This window comes from Molothrus ater, chromosome 6 (genome assembly GCF_012460135.2).
Source record: "Molothrus ater isolate BHLD 08-10-18 breed brown headed cowbird chromosome 6, BPBGC_Mater_1.1, whole genome shotgun sequence".
NCBI classification, from domain to species: domain Eukaryota; kingdom Metazoa; phylum Chordata; class Aves; order Passeriformes; family Icteridae; genus Molothrus; species Molothrus ater.
In genome coordinates this window covers 15,101,913-15,122,851 of record NC_050483.2, presented here as the reverse complement: position 1 = coordinate 15,122,851, position 20,939 = coordinate 15,101,913, and the positions used below count along the sequence as shown (strand labels likewise).

The 20,939-nt window shown below is 46.4% G+C and overlaps 1 protein-coding gene across 2 annotated transcripts in view; it reads right to left on the bottom strand.

Annotated features, from left to right (window-relative positions):
• Window positions 1-14,701: 14,701 nt before the first annotated feature.
• The window catches only part of NAP1L4 (nucleosome assembly protein 1 like 4), a 28,476-nt gene continuing 22,238 nt past the window's right edge, over window positions 14,702-20,939 (bottom strand). For both annotated transcript variants that reach the window (XM_054515118.1, XM_036383688.2), the window contains one exon: window positions 14,702-15,982. Coding sequence is in view for 1 of the 2 variants with exons in the window: in XM_036383688.2 (XP_036239581.1) it covers window positions 15,944-15,982 (39 nt within the window). In the remaining variant the exon portion in view is untranslated. The remainder of the gene's footprint in view (window positions 15,983-20,939) is intronic.

Sequence of the window (20,939 nt, the reverse complement as noted above, 5' to 3'; positions counted from 1 at the left end):
AAAGAATGGAGAGCTGCAAGGAGCTCAGAACCATCTGGTCCAGGAAACGTGGCAATTCCTTACAAGCAAGTAGCACAGCCCTAATCCTAGTGTATCCCATGGTAGCTGGTCACTGCTGATACAAGAATATAGCGTTAATTTTTCCTGAGGAAAGAAAAAATATTTATATTGCCCTATTTTTTAAATAAGGTTAATAACTTAGGTGAAGTGCTGACAGAGGGCACTGGTTTCACCTCAGCACCTGGGGAGAGGGGTAAGAGATGTGAGGCAGCCCTGCATCCTACCCTGGCACCGAAGCTTGGGACAAGTGTCAGAGCGTGCTGTGAGTACGTGTGGGCAGTGGATGGCTTTGATAATTAAGGGCCATGACCAAGCTGCAGCTAATGGGAGCTTTGGGTGATTGCAGCTCAGGTGCTGCTGCTGTCTCTGTCCAAGCTGGGCTGGCAGCTGGGAGGAACCTGTCACTCCCTTTAGTTTGGGTTTAGTTGTTTGCTGTGTTACCAGTGAGAGAAAGAGAAGGGATGTTTTTCTTGCAGCCCAGCACGTTACCGTGGCCGTTCCTTGACAGTGTGTGAGCTCCCAAACACAACCACCTTTAATATAAAGCTGCCTTTAATATAAAATCATCAGGCACTGGCCCTTCCTTGCCCCCCAAATACAGGACATCTCCAGGAAACTCAAAATTTAGGAATTTGTCTCTGTTCTTAGGAAGAGGGGGAAAATAACCCAGTGGGGAGTGTGAAGCAGAGGAAGGTGATGGGAAGCAGACTGACACTCAGTCACAGGAGCCTTGTCCCACACGGCCGTCTCCCTCTTCCCACACTTGCCAGGGGTGCTGGCACCACCCTCTGCTTTGCCCCAAAGCAATCTCCAATTTACCAGGGGCATTTTAGAAGCCTAAATGGCAATTTGGCATGGAAGTGTGGCTTCATCCTCCTCCCAGGAGAAGGGACCAGCATTCAGCCACTGAGGGGTGGGTGCTTGTACGTGTGTTGTGTACAGGGCTGATTGTATGGGTGTGGGATGGGATGGCCACACTCAGCCTCGATGGATGGGCTGGTGGTGCCAGCTGCTGCAGGCTGCCTCGATGGCTCTGCCGTGCCACATGGCTCTGCAGTGAGTGCCCGCTCCAGAGGAGGGCTTGGTTTGATCATTGTTTCCGAGGGAGGCGTCAGTGCCCTGCTGCCGGCAGCATCGGGTTGCCGTAGCTACCTCTGTGAGTCACGGTAACAAAGCACGGCAGCCAGGCAGGCACCGCCGGGAGCAGCCCGGGCTTTGAGGTCAGGGATGAGGATGGATAGGGATCACACCGAGGAAAAATGCCAAAAAATTGGGGGTTTTCTCAATTTAACTCCACAGACCCATCAATAGGACCTGCTGCCCTTTTTGTGGGATTTAGCCATGCATTTATCCCACCAAGGTTTCCAGCTGGCCCAAACTTTGCATCTCCCTCCCAAAAGATGCAGGAGCTGCAGCTATTAGCCATTGCAGGGTACTGGCATTCCTGCAGCTGCCTTGGGTTTGTTCCCCCTGTCCCTCTGTAATCCTGGAGCTGTGCATCTCCTCTCCCAGGGCTCTGTCCCAGGAGAAGGACCCCTAATTTTTCTGGCATTAATGCAGGCTTCTCAGCAGCAGAGGGAAGTGCAGACTGAAGGCTGTAAAATTGCTTTTATTATAATGATTTCAACATGACATCTGTAGGGGAAAAAGCTGGTTTACAGGACTGACATTGTAATCCTGGCAGCTGAAGTCGATTAGTAACAGAGGAACATATGGTCCTGCATTGTAAATTGCTGCCCTCCATGTTTATATTAGGGCGTAGCTGTACCCACAGGCACTTTTAGCTGGAGCTCAGTACAGTGACCACTGGGTCTCCAAGGAAACCTGGACTCAAAAAACCCTAAATAGCTGTAAACTAAAAGGGTGGGTTGTTACTGGGGAAAGTCTGTGATGAGCAGAGCTTTTTCATGTTTTTCCCATTTTATTCCATTTTTTTTTCACATCTTTGTACTCCTTAAAATATTTGGTTGGGTTTTTTTAGGTTTTTTTTTTTGTTTTGTGTTTGGTGGTTTTTGTTGTTGTTGTTGTTGTTTTTAGGGGCTTTTTTTATTTGTTTGTTTGGGTTTTGTTTTTATTTTTTAGACTGTTCTAGAGTATCTCTGGGAAGTTTTTGGCTATAGTTCCTTAATATTCTCTTCCTTCAGAAATGCCCTGGGACAAATTGGTGCCATTGGGTCCCTCCAAACTCCACTGGTGAGCTGGTGGGTGCCAGTCCCTCTGTGGGCAAGACCTCCTGGAGCAGCATGGAGCACATCAGGGCCAGCTACCCGTATTGGAGATGCCCTGGGAGGGGGCTCAGTCTCCCTTGGGCATGTTCAGACCTTTCCATAATCACAGAGAGCTTGGGTACATCGCTCCAAGATGGCCAAGCTCAGGTGAAGAAGCTCTTCTCTTAGGGGCAGATCACTGGGAAAGGTCTCAGCCAGGGGGATGAAGGCCACCCAGGCTGTTTGTTAGGTGATTACAGTAAATGATAGGTAGCAAGGCTGGAGCTTTTGTGTTAATTTAAACAAGGGCATCAGAGGAAGCATCTTTGCTCAATCTGGGAGATCCTTTTTTTGTACCCTACGCAAGCCATGGATTAATCAGCAATAGCACGTCGCCCAGCTTGCTCAATTTACTAATATTTATCTGACTAAGACTCTTTTTTCCTGAGAAGCTTGAAATGTCTCATCCCACTGAGTCAGTGTGTTACCATTACATGTTGTAAACTGCTGCAGTCAGTCATGGAGCAGTTGTGAGGAGCTGGGAAGAAAAGATGTCATTTCCCGTCAGCCGGTCCTTGGCTGTGCTCTGCAGCAGACAGCCAAATAAGGGTGGGAATGTGCCAAATCAAACCTGCTTAGGACAACTCCAGGCACCTAAATTCCATACTGGGATTAAAAACTGGGGGAAGAGGGGCTGTTTTGCTCTGTCTCTTCTCAGCAGCCTGGGCATGACTCTGTGTGTAGTGTGTTCCCCACTTTGGATGCTGTACAGGTGTTTAGTTTGGTTATTAAAATAAAAATGGAAAAAGAAGTCTTGTGTTATCTGGTCTTTTGAGCTGTTGGTGCCCCTCCTAATACCCATATCTCTGAGCCTTTTGGCCCGATTTCAAGACCATTTGGCAGAAATACAACAGGTGAAAACATCCCTGTGTAGCTTGGCCTGGCTTGGAGGAGCCTGGGTGCATCTTCATGCAGGTGAGGAAGGTGTTGACCCCACAGTTTGGGTTTGGTCCAGGACTGCTCTTTAGATGCTGGTGGACCTCAGTGTAGCCTGTTCTCACAATTCTCTTCACAAAGCAGCTTGCTGAGCATCATGGGGGGATCCATGAACACGCTGAGCTGTCAGTGGGGAGCACAGAACCCCATGGCAGGGCCCTGTGGGACCCATGGGGACTCAGTACTTCCCCTTCTGCCAAGGGAATGGAAAGCCCACCCAGTGGCTTGCCAAGCCTTGTCCTGAACTGTGGGGTTATTTACTGACCCCTCTGAATGCTGACAATATTTTCCCATGTCCTGTGAGCTCAGAAGATGGTTTAGGCTACAGCTCACAGTTTTAAAATGATGGGACATTCTCCTGCTGAAGGATTCAACTTCTCATACTAAATCTCTTGGGACACATATTTGGGATATTTTTATTTTCAGCAGCAACAATAAATGTCTGACACCTCAGCCTGGGCTGACACTGATGAGCTCTTTGCATAGGAGGTCCCTGGTGGTTTCAGCTCATGCCATTCAGCCTGGCATTGCCTGCCTGCTGCCAGGCAGCCTTTTATTACCCTGCTGTGCTTTTACTGGAGATTGTGAGGGGCCAGGCTTTGCAGAAATACGCTGACATTGCATACTGAAGGTCACTGCTCCACATTACCTGTCCTTTCGAAATCTGCCAAGATCCAGGAAGTGGCTTTTAACCATCTTTGTCCTGTCGTAATCTGTGTGTGGAGACTGTGGAAGGTTCAGATGTCTTGTGTCACACAGGTCAGCATGGCCCGTGTCCCCACCTGGCTGTCCTGACAGCACAGCACTGAGCTCCCTGTTGGCACATCCTCCTGCCCCCACATTCTGAATTTTCCCTGTTTTTTGGGGTTTTTTACAGTATATAAACTTTTAGAGTAAACACTGAAAAGGATCGCAGGACTGCCTAACCACAACATCAGCAAACTTTAGGGAGTTGGGGGGAATATAAGGTCATGGTACTGTCCAGCTTTGGGATGTTTCCTGTCTCCAGGAGGGCTGGAAAGACATCAAAAAGAAACTCCTCCAGTGCATCATTCCCAGAAGTGGCCAGGGCCAGGCTGTGGGAAGTAGCTGGAGGGGAAAGAGCGTCCTTTCCCTCCTGGACAGCTGGGGTGTGTGTGGCAGACCGGGTGGTAGAGCTGATACTGTGTTTCTCATTGTGCTTTGGCTGCCAAATTTTCTTTTTGAAGCCAGGACACTGCACTGTGGTAGGTGTGAAGGGAAGGAGTTTAGATGAGGGTTTAAGATTTATTTTCTATTTTCTCCTGAGGCTTTTACCTCCTTGCCAGTGTTTCCACTGCTGAGATCTTTACCTGCTACCATTACCCTGCTGCTCCCCCACTAAACCTGTGCCATGACCAGGCTTCTGCTGGAGCAGGCAGTGGGAGCTGAGGATGCTCTGTTGCCTGGCTGCCAGTGCTCAGGAAGGCTGGAGGGAAACAGGGTTCTCATATGGTGGATTAAAATGCAATAAATACTCTCTAGGCACCAACTTCAGGTCATTCAGTGACATCTGAAAGCCATGGGGGAGAAAAAAATCCTAAAAACATTGAATAAAATGAAAAAATGGAAATCAGCAATGTGTATTTTTCCAGTTCTGATTGGTTTTCCCAGTTCTTACCTAAGCTGATTTGTCTCCCCACTCCTACCACCAAATAAATGAAATGGTTTGGAGTGAGCCCAGTAGTCCTGAGCTGTGGATGTTGGGGTTTATAAGCTCTATGTGCCTCCCAGTTTGTACCTGTCCTTTGCCTCGTGGCTCGTGTGGCAGGGGATAGCAGGAGTCCGCTTGCTCCTCAAGTTAATATTTGCCAATGGGGCTAAAATGTAAAAGTCAAACTCTCTTCTTTCCTGCTGGTTACTCAGCCCACCTCATACTCAAACACCTGGCCCCACCTGGGCAAATATTTGCAGTGAGTAGCTCAGGGCATGTCCCACCAGGCTGAGAGCTGGGGCTGGGCAAGCATCAGTGATGCTGTCATTCTCCTCCTGGTGGTCCCTGTGCTGCTTGGCTGAGCCAGGAGGTGTGAAAGGGAAATCCTAAGCCATAAAAAGCTGAGGATTTTTTTTTTCCTGCTCTGTTAGAAAAACTACAATTCGGTGGCAGGGAGAAATGGGTTTGAGGAAACCTCTGTGAGTTTTGTGGAGGGAGCAAAAAGCCAGGGTTCTAGAAGATGGGTTTGAGCCTGGTGGCCCAGTGGCCCTGGGCAGTGTGGGACCCCAGTGACTGCAGCATTTACGAGTGGAAAAAAAGATGTAGGGAGAAAGTTTGTGATAAAGCAGGGAGGCAGTTAAGAGGAGGAAATGAGGGTGCTTAGCATGTAACCTTGGCCAGGCTCTGCTCCCCCAGGACGAGCCAAAAATAGATTTCCCTGGAGGCAGGGCAGCCCAGGTTACAGCGGAATGATGAATGGGGGATAAAGCCATGGCACAGAGGATCGGGGGGAGCAGGACAGAGATGTTATGCTCAGCCAAGAGCATCCTGCTGCTTTGTTTGGGGCAGTTTTGTTCCCCCTTCCCAGCGGATTCCTCTGGAACCTGGGTCCCATACTTTCCCCTTTGCATGTCCTCTGTCAGCTCAGTGGGGCTCCATCCCAGCCTCTGGTACAGCTGCAGGGGTGGGGAGGAAGTTATTTGCATTGATCTGAAAACTCAGGACATCTCTAACACTGTGTGACAGCTTAAAACACATAAACCCCTTTTCTGTGGGATAATCACTGAGAGCTGGCTGGGACAAATATCACAAAATCTTAGCTATCAGTCCCAAATTACTAGTGTCCTTTAGAAGAGGGGTCTTTTCTTCAGCCAAGGACAGGTGGCACTGACTGGCATTTACCACCCAGGATGGGTTTATCTGAGCTTCTCTGGAGGTGTTGCAAGCAGGGTTGCTACAGCAGGGATAAAGTGCTTTAAATTCCTTGTTTCCTCAATCCATTTATCGGCTGTCAGACATTTGTAGTGTGGAGCCCTGCTGGCCTTTGGAGCCCGGAAATAACCTCCAAACGGAGCAAAACGAGTTAAAAGGCTTGGCAGGCAGCCAGGATGACTAAGTCATTCTTCCAGCCTTACTGGAGCAGGAGTCAGGCATGGAACCGGACACATTTCCCATAATTGGAAACCCCTGGTCAGAGCCGCGGGATCCGGGGCTGCAGCAAAAGCCCTCGTGCGCTGTGAGCAGGCCGGGGAGGCCACGGGCAGGGCACTCCAGAGGGGACATGCATGTCCATGACTGTGCCTGTTTGCAAGAGCAGTAACCCAGGGACACAAACAGCAAATCACACATTTGGCCAAAATACTGGAAAACGAGGCTGGAGTTTCCGACGCAGACGCTGCCAGGCCCCTCTCATTGCCAAGGCTTTTCTGAAAGCCTTTTTGGACTCCCATAGGCACAGGGGAGTGTGCACATGGCACATCTCCAGCCTTAATTCTCCTCATGAGACCTTGAAGTGAGAAGCTGTGCGAGAGCAGGAGGAAAAATGTTTGATTTCAGTGAGAACACCTCTTTTCTTCCTGCCACGGAGGACAGGACTCATCTGTGGGCACTCCAGGAACACGTGACAAGAGCCAAGCACTCTGTGGGAGCTGTGTGGGTGCTCCAGCACCCACAGCTCATTGAAGCACCCATCAGCCACCCTGCCGGCGCCACCTGGCCCACAGCACACTGAAACCCATCATCACCACCGGATGCTGCTGGGAAATGGGCAGTGGAAGAAGAAAACCAGCACCCCTGGGCTGGTCCCCTGGGCAGAGGTGTCCATGGCACTGGGATTTTTGGCCCTGGCTGGCCTCTGAGCACATTTCTTTGCAGCACACCCAGCCACAGCCTCTCCCACGGCTGATAACGAGCTTGACCTTTATCTTTGGTGACTCATGGCTGCTCCTGTTTCACTTGCCTGTCAAGGGCCGGTTGTCTCCTCCATGGGAAAACTCTTTGAGTGTTGACCAGGCGCAGGAGAAGCACAACCACACCTGCAGCCAGAAATCCCCTTTAGCCACAGCCATTCCACCACTTATTGTCCTTTGGTGCCTCACTCACTGCTTCTGCTTCTGGTGTGAAGCCAGGCTCTAACAGTGAAGGATGCTCACAGATGGATGAGGATGAGGGTGAGGATGAGGATGAGGTTGCCCCAAGGGAAGGGTACCCTGTTCCCCAGCCTGAACTGCAGGAAGGCAGTTTTCATTCTCTGCAAGCAGTTGCTGCATGTCACCTTGGATCAAGTGATTTCTCATCCAGCAGTAATGAGGGAAAAAAGGGGGGAAAGGCCTTCATCTCGTGAGAAAGCTGGGTACTGGGATGGAGAAGCAGCTGTCTCTGTGGGAGCAGATGCATTTCTCTGGGAGATAACAGGTTGTGGGTCACTGTAAAGCAGTCCCCTCCACAAACCATGCTGTGATCGATGATTGCTGCGGGTAGCGAGGGCGATGAGCTTTTGTGGAGCATCTGGGACCCCAGGGCAAAGGAAGTGGGAAGGCAGGGAGGAGGTTTGTGCTCGCAGGGGGCTGGCACGGAGCCTGCAGCAGAATCTCAGCCCCAGCCTTCAAAGGGAGGAGGCTGCTGGCTCAGTGCTGACGGTCCCAGCTCCCACCCAGCTGTTTCAAAAGGCAGGTTTCCCTTCTCCCTGGCTAAAGGCGACCTTGTTCTCCCACCTGGCCGGCAGCAGGGGTGACTCAGTGTGCCCACACAGCAGCGCCAGCCAGCTCCAGCTATATTTGACAAGCAGGTGAACTGATCATTGCTCACAAGGACCTTGGACCTTGCCTTCTTCCCCTTTTCTTCCCTTTTATCTTGCCCTTGCCCTCCCTGTGGCTCTGTGGAGTGGCACTGGCCATAGTGCAGGCCTGGCCACCTTCCTGCCTGTGCCAGCTGCTCTGTGGGCACCTTGGGCATCCCAGCCATGCCTGGCCAGCAGCTCAGCGCTCCCTGCAAGCCAAGGGCAAGGCTGGCAGTGGCAGCTGGGGCGGAGGGAACGCCGAGGGCGCAGCGCAGCCGCAGCGCCGCCAGCTTCTCCTCTGAATGACTTTTTATCTCTGTCGAGAGGAAGTCGTAAAGTGATTGTGTTTTATTGAAACACGATGAGGGAGGACATCCCAGCACATGGAACCAAGTCAAGGCCAAAGCTCCTGCTGCCTGGCTGCCAGAGAGAGCAATAAAGCACAGACACTCAGCCAGCAGCTCGGGCCCTGCAATTATCACTGCTTCCCAAGGGACATTTTTACCACGTGCCTCCATTTTTCCCTCTCCAGTCATGCTTTAGCACAGACAGACAAGGTGGTTTCTACAGGAAAAATGAACAAGTGAGCTGGGTGGGTCAGTCCCTCCTCGGTGCTCACTGTGTGGGGTCATAGGGAAGGTGTTTCTATCACAGGGCAGCTGCCTGATGCTTGGCATAAGAAATAAAATAAAATAAAATAAAATAAAATAAAATAAATAAAATAAAATAAATAAAATAATAAAATAAAATAAAACTAGCTCCCAGTTGCAGGGTCTGCTTTAACTTTCAGACACTCATCCCACCCCACCAGCTCCTCCTGCCAACATGCATCAAGCACTTTATCCAGGAGGTGTTTCTCGCTGGTGCAGTGTGTGGGGAAGGCTTGGTTTGGCTTGGGAGGGCTTTTTGGGGTTTTGTTGATTGGGGTTTTTTTGGGTTTTGTTTTGTTTTTGGGGTTTTTTTTAAGCTATTTGCTGCCCCTTTGATCTGCTGGCTCTAGCACAAAAAGAAAAAAAAATAAAGATAGAAGAAAAAGAGAAAAAAAGCTGATTGCAGCTCGCCTGGGGGTGCTGGGGCAAGATCTACAATTGCCAGCGGCGTGGCTGGGAGGCATCTAGCTTCCATCTGCTCCTGCCAGACAGCCCAGAGCCCCCATGAAGCCCTCCCTGCCCAGGGGGATGAGGGAGGAGCCCCCCAAAAACCCTCCTGCACCATACCCAGATATCTCCCTTTGTGCCACTGACATGCTCGAAGGGGGTCGGCCCCCCCTCCCCTGCACCAACACCCCCTTTAATTAAAAATTGAAATCATGTAATTGCCTCTTCATTAAAGCCAATTAAAGCCCGGCTGACAAGGGAGGAGGCGGCACATTTTGCAACTCGCCGCGGAGATGAGAAAGCGCGCACCGCAATTACGGTGTCTGTTTGCTCTGCCTTCCCCCAACGTCTTCATCAGGGCTGCCTTTGAAATCGGACTCGCAGTGAGATGCTGCTGCTGGCGGGCTCCTCGCAGCCGGCAAACCCGCGTACTGGTCGGGCTGGGTGCTGGGAGAGGCTGCCGCACACCGCGGAGGAGAAGGGAGGCCGGGCTGCCTCCTCTCCTTCCTCTCTCTCCTCTTCTTCCTCTGTCTCCTCTCCTTCCTCTCTCTGCTCTCCTTCCTCTGCCTCTCCTGTCCTGCGCCCGAAGATGAGGCCAGGTGTGGAGGAAGGATGCTCAGGGGGATGAGGGGCAGAGAACAAGACTGGGGGCAGCATTCCTTGTGCCAGGCTCTGCCAGGGGCTTGCTGGAGCTGGATGCCCACTGCAGCTCTGCATTTTGGTCTCCATCTCCTAGGGATGCTGCAAGGTCACGGATGGCTCTTTTCCAGGGCCAGAAGCACCCACAGGGGTGATCCCCACCCCTGCTTGGATTCAGGAATGGTGCTGATCTCACACTGTGAGGTGGGGTGAACATTCAGAGCGCTGCTGGTCTGCTGTCCCCAGCCATAACAGAATCAGTTCCCAGGGGTTCAGTCCCAGAGTGTTTATTTGCAGCCTCATTAGGTGAAAGGGACTGAAACACCTGCTCCCCAGAGGGCACAAGATGAAGCTGCGGGTGGAGGGAAAGAGGGCTCCATCCCCTCTGCTCCTTGGCCAGGAGATCCCCAAACCAGCCAGGCCATCCCTGTGACCGCAGGAGTTTCCAGCAGAAGCAGCTCCAGCGAGTCTGAGTCGGCACTCCGGGTGCAGAATGGGGCTCATGTGGAATGCTGCACTGCTGCTGCTGCTGCTCCAGATGCCGGCTCCGCGATTTTCCCTCCTGCTGCCCGGCTTTGAAACGCCTGAGCAAGCAGCCCTTGCAAACACTTTATTGCACACACGCACTTGCCTACGTTTTGACCTGAACTGTGCTTATTAAACTCTTTTTTTTTTTTTTTAATGTAATAACAGTCCAGTGTTCTTTGTAGGCAATCTGTCTTCAAAGATCTCCTTTTTGATCTTTTCATACGCTAAGCAACAATTCAGCCTATATAAATCTCAGATTGAAAGTGCATAATTTGTTTTTCCCTGATTTTTTGAAGCGGTAAGAGATGAAACAGCTCAGGGGAATGTCAGCAGCAGTTATATCTATGTTTTTTCTCTGCATCAAAACACCTTGAACTATTTACTCGTGTGCAGGAGCTCTGCATGACCTCTACAGCAAGTGCTGTAACTCCCCTAACAAGTTATATCCCATCGCCGACTCCAGCAGTTGGCTTTAGTAGGAGCTCCAATACACATTTTTCACCCAGCCTTCATTCTCTCATGCTCTTTCTGTTCAGGCAAATCAAAGAGTTTGGAATGTGCCTTAAGTCAGGAGCATGAAAAGGAAGAAGGAAGACCAGACAATTGGGTTAAGTAAAAGAACAATATTAAAAAAAAAATAAATTCCCAACCTCCTTCTAAGTGGGATCTAACAGAGTTTATCAAACAGACATTAATTAACTAAGCAAGTCCTCATTTATCCCTAAAAGGTGGACTCAAAAACCAGACGTTGCTTTGTAAAAAAAAATAAAATTTAACAGCTCACAAGGAATATTTGCACAATGCAAAAACTTGCATTAGTAATAGATCAGACCATCCTATGCTGTTTGGTTTCTGCCCCAAACAGGGGCAAATTATTATTTTTTTGTTCCACCCTTTAGGCTGTGATGAATGTCCTTTCCCTAGTGTTTCCCTTCTCTTCAGCCCTTTTTCTCAAGCTGGGATGGGTCTAGTACGGGTTATATCCACCTTGCAGATGCTGGGGGCAAGCAGGGAGGTGGGGGCAAGCCAGCAAGAGGCCACAGCATCGCTGGTGATGCTTTTTGGGGAAAGGAAACTTTGCTGGGAGGGATCTTTTTTGCAGTGGGGCACTGTTACCAAGGTGGCTCACAGAAGCCAGGAGGCTTCTATGTGGAGCAGAGCTGGCAGCTGCAGCACAGGCTCACTGGGTTGTATTAACCGGCTCTGGCATCCCCACACGGTGTCCAAATTCCCACGGTAAAATCTGGAGGGTAAGGCAGCTTGTGCAAGAGGCCAGCGCTGCTGGGTGGAGCGAGCGTTTTCGCTTGTGTAATGGAGAGGTGAACCAGCAGAGAGGAAAGGCAGCCTGGAAACAAAAGCTGGCACTTGACAAACTGCTCAGTCTTCATTCACATGATGCCTCATTAACAGCGCACAGGCTTGGATTTTTTAAAATTTTTTTCCCCTTTTCTTTTTCTTGGATGCTTGTCAAACCAGTGACTTAGGGCATCTATTGTTTAGGATTCATGGCCCTGGCCCGTGAGAGGCTGGTGGTATTTAGGACATCAATATGAGCAAATGGAAAAAAAAAAATTTCTTCCTGCTATTAGTGTGATAAGCCATTTGGGAAAGGGAGGATGCAAGTTTTTCCATGCACAGGTCACAGCTACTGCAACAGAGTTGTTTTGCACACTGATTTGGTGTGAAAAACATGGACAGCAAAGGTAAAAACTGTGAGGACTTCACCTTCAGGGGAGGAGTCCTGAACAGATATTGACATAAAATCAATTCCCTGTGGATTTTAGTTGGGGAATAATACAGGTATTTATCCTTGGGAAAAGGCAATAGAATAAAGAAGCATGAATGCAGAACTCTTATTTTTTTTATACATTGCCATTTGTCATAGACTCAGAATTGTTTGGATGGGAAGGGACCTTACAGAACATCTCGTTCCAACCCCCCTGCTATGAGCAGGAACACCTTTCACTAGACCAGGTTATTCAGAGCCCCATCCAACCTGGTCAACACGGCCAGGGATGGGACATCCACAATTTCTCTGGGCAACCTGTGGCAGTGCCACACCACCCTCAATAAAGAATTTCTTCCTAATATCTAATCTAAACCTTCTGTTGTTCAGTTTGAAGCCTCCTTGTCCTGTGAGCATATGTCCTCTAAATAGTCCCCCTCTGCATCTTTCCTGTCAGCTTAGCTGGGATGTTTCCTGAGCTAGAGCTGTTTCCAACAGTGCTAGTGCAAAGATGCTTCAGAAGAAGGTGCATATTTCGAGCACAAATTCATAAGGTGGTGCGACCTCAATGCAATGCCAGGCAGTGGGGCCATGGGGCCATGTCTCACATCTTGAACGCACCTCTGCATCGCTGAGCTCGCAGAGAGAGCGATTTCCTCGTGCTGAACTAGTCTGACCTCTTACGTGTCCCTCTGCAGCGTGGGGCTCCTCGGCCTGTGCTGTGCTGAGCTGGCTTCTCAGCCAGACCTCATTTGCTTGAGGAACTGCCAGCAAGGCAGCATTTAACTGAGCGTGAATCCATTACCAGCCTCCTTTATTCTAAAACAGGAAAAGCTCGTTTAATGAGGAGAGTGGAAACACACAGAGACCATCTTAATTTTTCCAGGTACCACAGATCCTAACCAAATAGTGAACCCCAAATAACTGAACATACTGGAATTGAACCGAAAGCTCTGTTATCCCAAACACCAAATCTCCAGAAAGGTACCCTGGTGCTGTGCTGGACTCCTGAGAAACCACAGGCTGTCCCTGAGTTTCAGCTGGCAGCAGAGCATTTGCCATTTGTTCCTGTATCAGATAGGGCAGCAGGGCAGTACCTCCAAGGCTCTCTTCCTAGACAACCCAGGCACTGAGACTGTTAATCATGTGTATCCCGAGCAGGTGACACACCAGATGAATTCCTCTTGGAGTGCTTCCAGCTGCTTCAGCTTTCAGGCCCAGAACTGGAGTTTTTCCTCCCTCAAATGAGAAGCCACCAACATGAAGGCTGCATCACCAAAGCATGTTCCCACAGACTAAACTTCAGGGTTTTTATCAGGGTGCTGAGATGACAATCAGGCATGGATGCACATAGACTTTTTGCTTTTCACCTCACCATTTTTAAAAAATTGCCACTAGCTTTACATAAGGCATTCATTTATTTGTCTCATGGCCCAGTCTACAAAACACACCAATATAAAGAAAGAAATGAATTCATTCAAACAGTAACTTGTGGGTTTTTGCACACCCACACTCCATCAAGCCTGGATTTACCATTCAGCCTGGATTTATCTGGCCGTGACATTCTGCCTACCACCTCAGCAGTTCTTCATACTCTGTTAAGAGGAATGAGCTGCACAGGTACCAGTTCATTTTCTGTAGACAAAGTCTGTAAGTGAAAACAGTGAAGTCTAAGAATTGCTCATCTCTGCCATAATTGGTAAGATCTGCAATGGGAAGAGCACAGCTGGGTTTTGACAAGATCTGTTTTTCTATTAGGTTGTGTCAACCAGCATTAACTCTACTTGAATGAATCCCAGGTCAGCTTTCCCATCGCTTTCCCTAGGATGAACATCTTGCTAGGCAGCTTCATTACCCACCCATCTCATTTGGCTCCCTAGATGCTGGCACATTTGCTCCACATGTTCTGGAATTTCCCGTTTTCTCAAAATTAAAGTCAGCCTTTCAGTATTCATGCACATAAATTACTTTGGTGTGCTAATTTGCAGATGTTTATCTCCAGGTAGCAGCACTCCCGTTTAACCATGTAGTGGAAAGTACTGCTTGAGGATGGGGAACTATTATTCAATTTCCTCCAATAGAGAAACAAACCAGGTCAAATCCATTTGATGTACCTTGCACTGTGCTGAGCCAGTCTGCACACCGGCAAGCTCCATTCATTATTCCTGTCCTTGTCAGAACCACCTTCACACTGCTCTCCATGCTGGCCAGAGTGCACTGCAGACTAGGCTACAAAATCTTATTTTTTAAAATACAGGCCAGAACCTATCCCTGTTCCTGCCTTCTTTCCTCATTCCTGCCTTAACACTGTGGCACCTGAGCAGTAGTGTTACATTTTCAGGACTGCGAGGTCAGCTGTGGGAGTACCTTAACATTCAGAAACCAGTTTGGCCCCCAGCACCTCATTCAGTCCGTGACCTAAGTGCATGGATCATGTGGAATCCTGTAATGATGCTGCCTCCCTAAAAACCCCAACTCTTACAAAAGATTCCAGACTGTTTGCTTGCAAATTGAGCAAGTTTGTTCTGATTTACATCAAAGAACTGCCAGCAAGTTATATTTACAAGGGCTCCTGTTTTGGCTTTTGGCAAAGAGAGATGTTGAGCCAGGAGCTGTATGGGCAAACAGCTGGAAAGGTGCTGTGTTTAACACTCCACCATTCAGAACAGGATGCTCATTTCTCCTAGGAAGCATTAGGGACAAGACAGGCACCACCAATCATGTTTCACAACTTTAATAGAATATTCTATCTATTCTGTACAAATTGAAAACACCGTATTAAGTTACAAATGTGTAAGGTAAGGCTGGAGCACTCTACATGCCTGGTCACAGTGTTGATACAGCTGCTATTCAACTGCTGCCAGAGGTTGGTAATGGATGCTGAAACTAGAAACGTGTACTTTAAGTGCCACACAACAACAAAATGTAGTTTTGCAGACTTCAGAATGTGAAATAAAACAAATTGTGGAATGGAATAATTTCAGTGTTGCAAGTAAGACACCCAAACTTCAGATTTATTGAACTGACTCACTTTGATAGATTTCCGTGTTCATAGTGAAAGGTCCTTTCATGCTGGACACTAAGCAATAAGACTACTGGAAATTGTCTGGTTCTTTGGCTGCAACCCACTTCCACCAACAGCAAGTTTGGCCTTTACATTTTGATCTTCATCCAGAGGAGTTGTCATTTTGATTCAAGTTTGTTTCTTCTGTCTAGACTACTACATTGAGACCACTTTGAATTACCTGTTTTACAAGTACCCATATTATATGCAAAAGAGGAAGAAGATTTTTCAAGTATATTAAAAACTATTAAAAAGCACTAATTCTGTCAAAGTACTTACAAACATGAATAAATAAATAGTAAGATGAACAACTAAATCTCAAATATGACACCCTCTTCAATGAAGTAAAATTACTTCAACTCAACTGGTTGTACTGAGATAATAAATATGACATTTAAAGCTGCTCAAGCACTAGTTCAATCTGTAGGTTGCAAGAAACATTAAAAAACAGGGGAGGGAACTAGCAAAAAAGTCATATTGCTCTATCTGTTTCAGCTACCATACATGTAATCCATTTACTTTAGCTTCTCAGCACATTGCTATTCCACGATTTTCAATGTCGAGCAAGAAAATGGATAATCCTCACATGGTAGTCTGGACTATTCCCTTATGCATAGGGCAAAAGGCTCTAAAGGCCTATTGACATACTTAGCTACAGTGTACCAACGGCTGTAGAGTGTGCTTTATTTAAACCTCATATTTCCCAAATGCATTGAAGTTGCCACTGTACATGTTAAGCAATAAAGTTAGTGAAAATCATGCATTTTAAAACAAATTAATTTTAAGCATTGTTAATAAGATTGTGCTGCAGCGATAGAATATCCTGAACTGCAGGCCAGGTATCCAACTATTTGTTACAAGTTGTTCAAATATCACTTCCAAGTGGTATTTCCTTATTACTGTTGTTTGCATTCAGCAGGTTGGCTGGACTCTTTCTGCATAAAGGGAAAAAGAGAAAATAAACAGTTAAAAATCAAATTAGCATAAAAGAAAACACTTCAACAAATACAGAGAAACTGGCTATGTAGTTCTGAATTAACTAGGTAACACTAGCATTTACAGGAGGAATGCTACATGAAAACTCAAGCTACATCATAAAGGTCCAGAGTCACCACATTTACTGAGTTTCCCCTTGCCCCCAGCTGCTTGGTGCCCCATAATTTTTTATCTATTTTTGTGCTGTTAACACTGCATCCTGTAGGCCAAGGTTCACACAAACAAGAAAGCAAACCACCACCTACTCCCCTCAACCACAGGCTCTATTTGACTTCCAGAGCCCTATTAAACCATTTTAACAATAAACTGCTACCTCCTCCAGCTCTGAGGAGGGAGGGAAGGCAGGCTGCTTATTCTGCAGCACGTCTGAGTTTTTCCTTAGGAGCCTTTCCCTTTCTGCTAAGGTGATAAAAATGTAATTAATGTGTTGATTTCTTCTAGGTTCTGCATCACAAGCAGGTAACTATTCAACAATTTAACACTGGGCAAGAAGTCCATATGTTAATCTGAGTATGTAAAAGCAGAAACATCTTCATTAGGTAGTTAAACAACTTCCCCTTTGGCAAAAGGAAGTGTATTTGGGAATGAGAACAAATACTCAAACAACTAAGAACTTCAGGTTTACACTGCACTTCTTGCTTTTTTTCCATTGTAAAATAGCATTCTTAGAAAGCAGGAGAATTTATTCAGCGAATTTCCACTTTGCTTCTCCCCTTACCATTCTTAATATAGTTTATTATACACCAACAGCAGTCACAGAAACCTGCTGCAGTCTAGTAAAGAAAAATACAGGTATAAAACACAACACCCTGAACCTCACTGATGCAAAGTAAAATGTTTCTTAGTTACTATCCTAAAGAAGAGGTTTATGTGTTATAAAATATGTACCCATGCCCAGCTCAGTATACATCAAGTAACCAAGAGCTAAGACAACTGAAGCATTCTGCCTCTAGAAAGGAAGAATAGGTGCAACTAATTTAAACTTCCTTATCATGAAGTTTTGCCTCAATAACCTGCACTAAATCCAGGCTGTTTCTCTGTTCCTCACCAAAACTGCTTTACAGTCACAGTGGTCACCATCACTCGCACTGCAATTCAGCATTAGAGCCAAATGCACAGATGTGTCAGAAACCTTTCAGACTTCTTCCTTGTGGTATTCCTCACTCAGCACATCTGGCTAACCTTGTTTTCTCTCATCTGCCTGAAGTTCCAAGTAACACCAATGTGAATTACATTGCACTGACTGGGGACTAAATACAGGAAAAGGGGTATGTTTACACAAAACAAAATTGGCATTCTTGCTCTTAAGTGAAAATTTAACTGCCCCTGGTAGTTCATTGCATGCCTATTCCTTTTTACTGAGGGGCAAGCAAAACAGCAGCATTTTTATCTAAAGTTTTCTAAAGGTTTGTATTCTCCTTTAAACTGCTTGGTATTTCAACATGGACAGAGTAGTGTGCAGGCAACATCACTTCCTCTCCTCTTTGCCTTCTGGCTAAGAGCCATGATAAAACAACAAATCTCCTATTTAAAATGTACTTAAAAAAAATCTTTCCATCTCTCTCCTTCCTTCCTTCCTAGTCACCTGCTATATTTAGATCAAGAAACACCTAGGTTGACCACCACAACCATTTCCGCCAAATTTTAATGATCAACCAAAACACTTGTTGTATTTTCTAATAAACTCCATTATCCTTTCCTTATTTCTGTAAACACTTAGATCGTATTTACTACATATAACTGTTTATCCTGTAAAAACTGAGTCACAGAGATCACAAAGTTCTTTTTCAAGAACCTTTCAGTGTTGATTACTGCTCTCAGACAAAAAAAAAAATAAATACAGTTTGAGGGGTTCCTGGATCTGAGTCAGTTGTTGAAGGATTTTGAGACAAATACTGCTATTTTTAGGTTACACTTGAGGATGTATCTCTGTTGGCCTTATATACAGAATGTTTAAGCAGGCCCTAAGTATGAAGGCAGTATTTCAGATCCAGACTCCAACATAATCCATCTTCTCCCACCACTTCAACACACAGCACTGCCGTTGCTGAGGAAGCCAGCATGTGAGCTCCACGCTGCCTTCAGCTACCCTCAGCCTCATGCAAAGCATCTCACAGCCTAATCCCAGAGCACACCAGCACAAAGAGACCACAATTCCCTTCCAGTTACAGCTGCTCCAGCAGGCACAGGCACACTGAAGCTCATCTCTGGCCTTTGCTGGCTCCTGTAAGATCAGGGCCCAGACTCTGAGCTGTGAGTGGGATGCAGAGCTGACATCCACACTCCCCTCTAAAGCCTGAGCCTGCTCCTCCTGCAGAGCCCAGACTTGGTGACACCGGGTCAGCCAACCACTACACTGATCTGCCTTAGCCCCTGTGCTGTTTATCAGCCCATCCTGGCAAGGTTTCCATGCTCTATTTCCCTAAATTAACTTCCCATGATATCTTAGAAAGACAGCGAAGTGCATTGGCCAGACCAGAGAGACTTGAACTGGCAAAGATAAGGAGGAATTGCATCTTATTTTTAAATAAATTTAGCAGTAAACACACATATTCAAGATCACTACCAGGGCTACAGAGACAAGAATTCTTCTGGTTGTAAACAGATTCTTTACAGTAACCATAAGCAGACTTAAGTTCATCTTAAAATTGGTAGGATTTAAAATTTTTTTGTATCTTTAAAATATTTCAATTCATATTCACTTATTCTGTGCAAGGAGTTTAAACTGCTCTGGGCCTTGAATTTCAGTCTGAGATACCATTCCAATGGATATGAACAAGTTGAGTGAGACACCCACCTATTTTTTCTTTTTTGCTAACAAAGATCAATATATAGCTTTTTGTTACTGCCACTCCTGCTGCATCGCGTTCTCAGAATTAAAAATTGCACCTAAAATTCGCAGGAACATAGAGTTAACACACAGAAGAAAGCAGGTCTGAGTTAATACTGCTTTCTTGACTTTCCTACACAAACCCCACTGTGTCTGCCCATCCAGGTAAACTGGTGTCCTAGAGGCTGGGGACATAAGCCCAAAATTTCCATGCCTTTTATTTTAGCAGTTGTTTTTTTTCAAAAGACATCCTAAAGGAAACACTGGATTTCTGTTAGTCTTCAGTGTTTAAACACACTAGGCAAGATACATTCCTAGGTGATTCAAAGAGCAATAAAGTCTTTATCTCCTTACTTTTCCAATTCACTTTTTGGGAAGCTTCCCATCTGCTAAGGTGGCCATGCAGGAACAGGCAGATCAACAGGATCTCATCTGAACAGGCAGATCAACAGGATCTCATCTGACTCCCCATGAACTCTGCTGCCAACAGCAGTATCAAGGCAGGCACCAGGCACTAAATCTGATGTCCTTTCCAGTGGAGAAGGTAGAAAGCCTTTCTGAAATATCTTCAATGGAAAAGTCCAATTATGGGACCTAAAACTGAATCTTATCTTTATTTCCTATTCTCTGTTACTGAAGGAGAAAAAGCAAGGATATTAGAATGCAAACCCAGAGCTAGCTGGAGTTAAGTGAGCAACCCTAACCCAAACTGCCTGCCTCCACATCAGGGCCTGGAAATGAATTTGCTGCTGCCATGTCCTGCCACTGCAACCCAAAGACAAAAGATCTTGAAGCCCAAGCAGTCTCTCACACACAGAGCAGCTCTTCTGCTCGTGATTCAAACCAGCCCTGCCAGCTACTTCTCAATTCAAGCACAGCCTCAGCAAGGTGAAATACAGGCAGCTAAAGGAATGGGACATGCAAGCACATAGAAAAATGCACTAGACAAAACCAGCTACATTATCCAGTTTTGTAGCATCTTCTGAAGCTACTTTTAATCATCTGACTGCTCAGTCTTCCAAAGCCACAACTTAGACATGGCACAAGTGCTTTGTGTAAGAGATGATAATGATCTGGCTGTATCTGAACAACTCCAACGTACTTAAAAAACTCACAGGAAGGAAGGAGGAAAAGTTTACAAAGCAGAAAGTGTTGACATGCAGCAAACGTACTACAACAATACAACAAATACACTACAACAATAAAGGAGGAGGTAGTATGGAAATGACTGAAAAGGAGAAACTGATTTGAAAGGAAAACAGACCAATTTTTTTTTGTGTACATGGAAAAGAAAACTATTCTAGAAAACAAAAGAAAGGAGTGGGAACTGGAAGGCAAAGAAAGGCAAGGAACAGGGAACAAAAGGATCAGAAAATGACACGAGCAGGAAAAAGAATGGAAAACAGGACAGAACTGGGGTATCAGTGTCAAAAAATGAAATAAAATAATTCCAAGTTGACTTGAAAAATTGGAGCCAGTGGCTAACAATTTTAACTGTAGGGAGGGAATACAGCTGTGTAACAGACTGCAGCCACTGTGACAAACAGATGTTCTACTGCTGCAGGTGAACCACCAGTGCACTAAAACAATTCAGAAGCACAGCTCCATTTTGAGTTTAACAAAGGCAAGGAAGGGCATTATCTATGCAGAGGGAGTGAGCTGGACTATACCTTCTTCTAAATAATTAAAATAAAAAGACACAAGCCTAAAATACAGGGGGGGAAGAAGTATGGAGGCTGTTGCAGGCCATTGTTCTCTGTGAGGAATGGGATGAAAGGTGAAAGATGACAGTATACAACAGAAGGAAATTTTTCTTTCTTCTTTTAAATAAAGAGACAGATGAACAGAAGAACAATACCTGTTCAGAATCATGAGAGATCAAGAAAAGGCTTCTAAGAGTGACTGCCTGCCTTTGTCAGGCAGCATAAATAAGATGCTGGAAAAGGCATACTAAGTAAGCTGATGACTTAGAAGAGTTTAGGAAGAGCAGAGAAGATATTTAAGAAATAATTTGCAAGTGCATTAGAAACAGTAAAGAGATGCAACATCAAACCAGAAACAAGGAA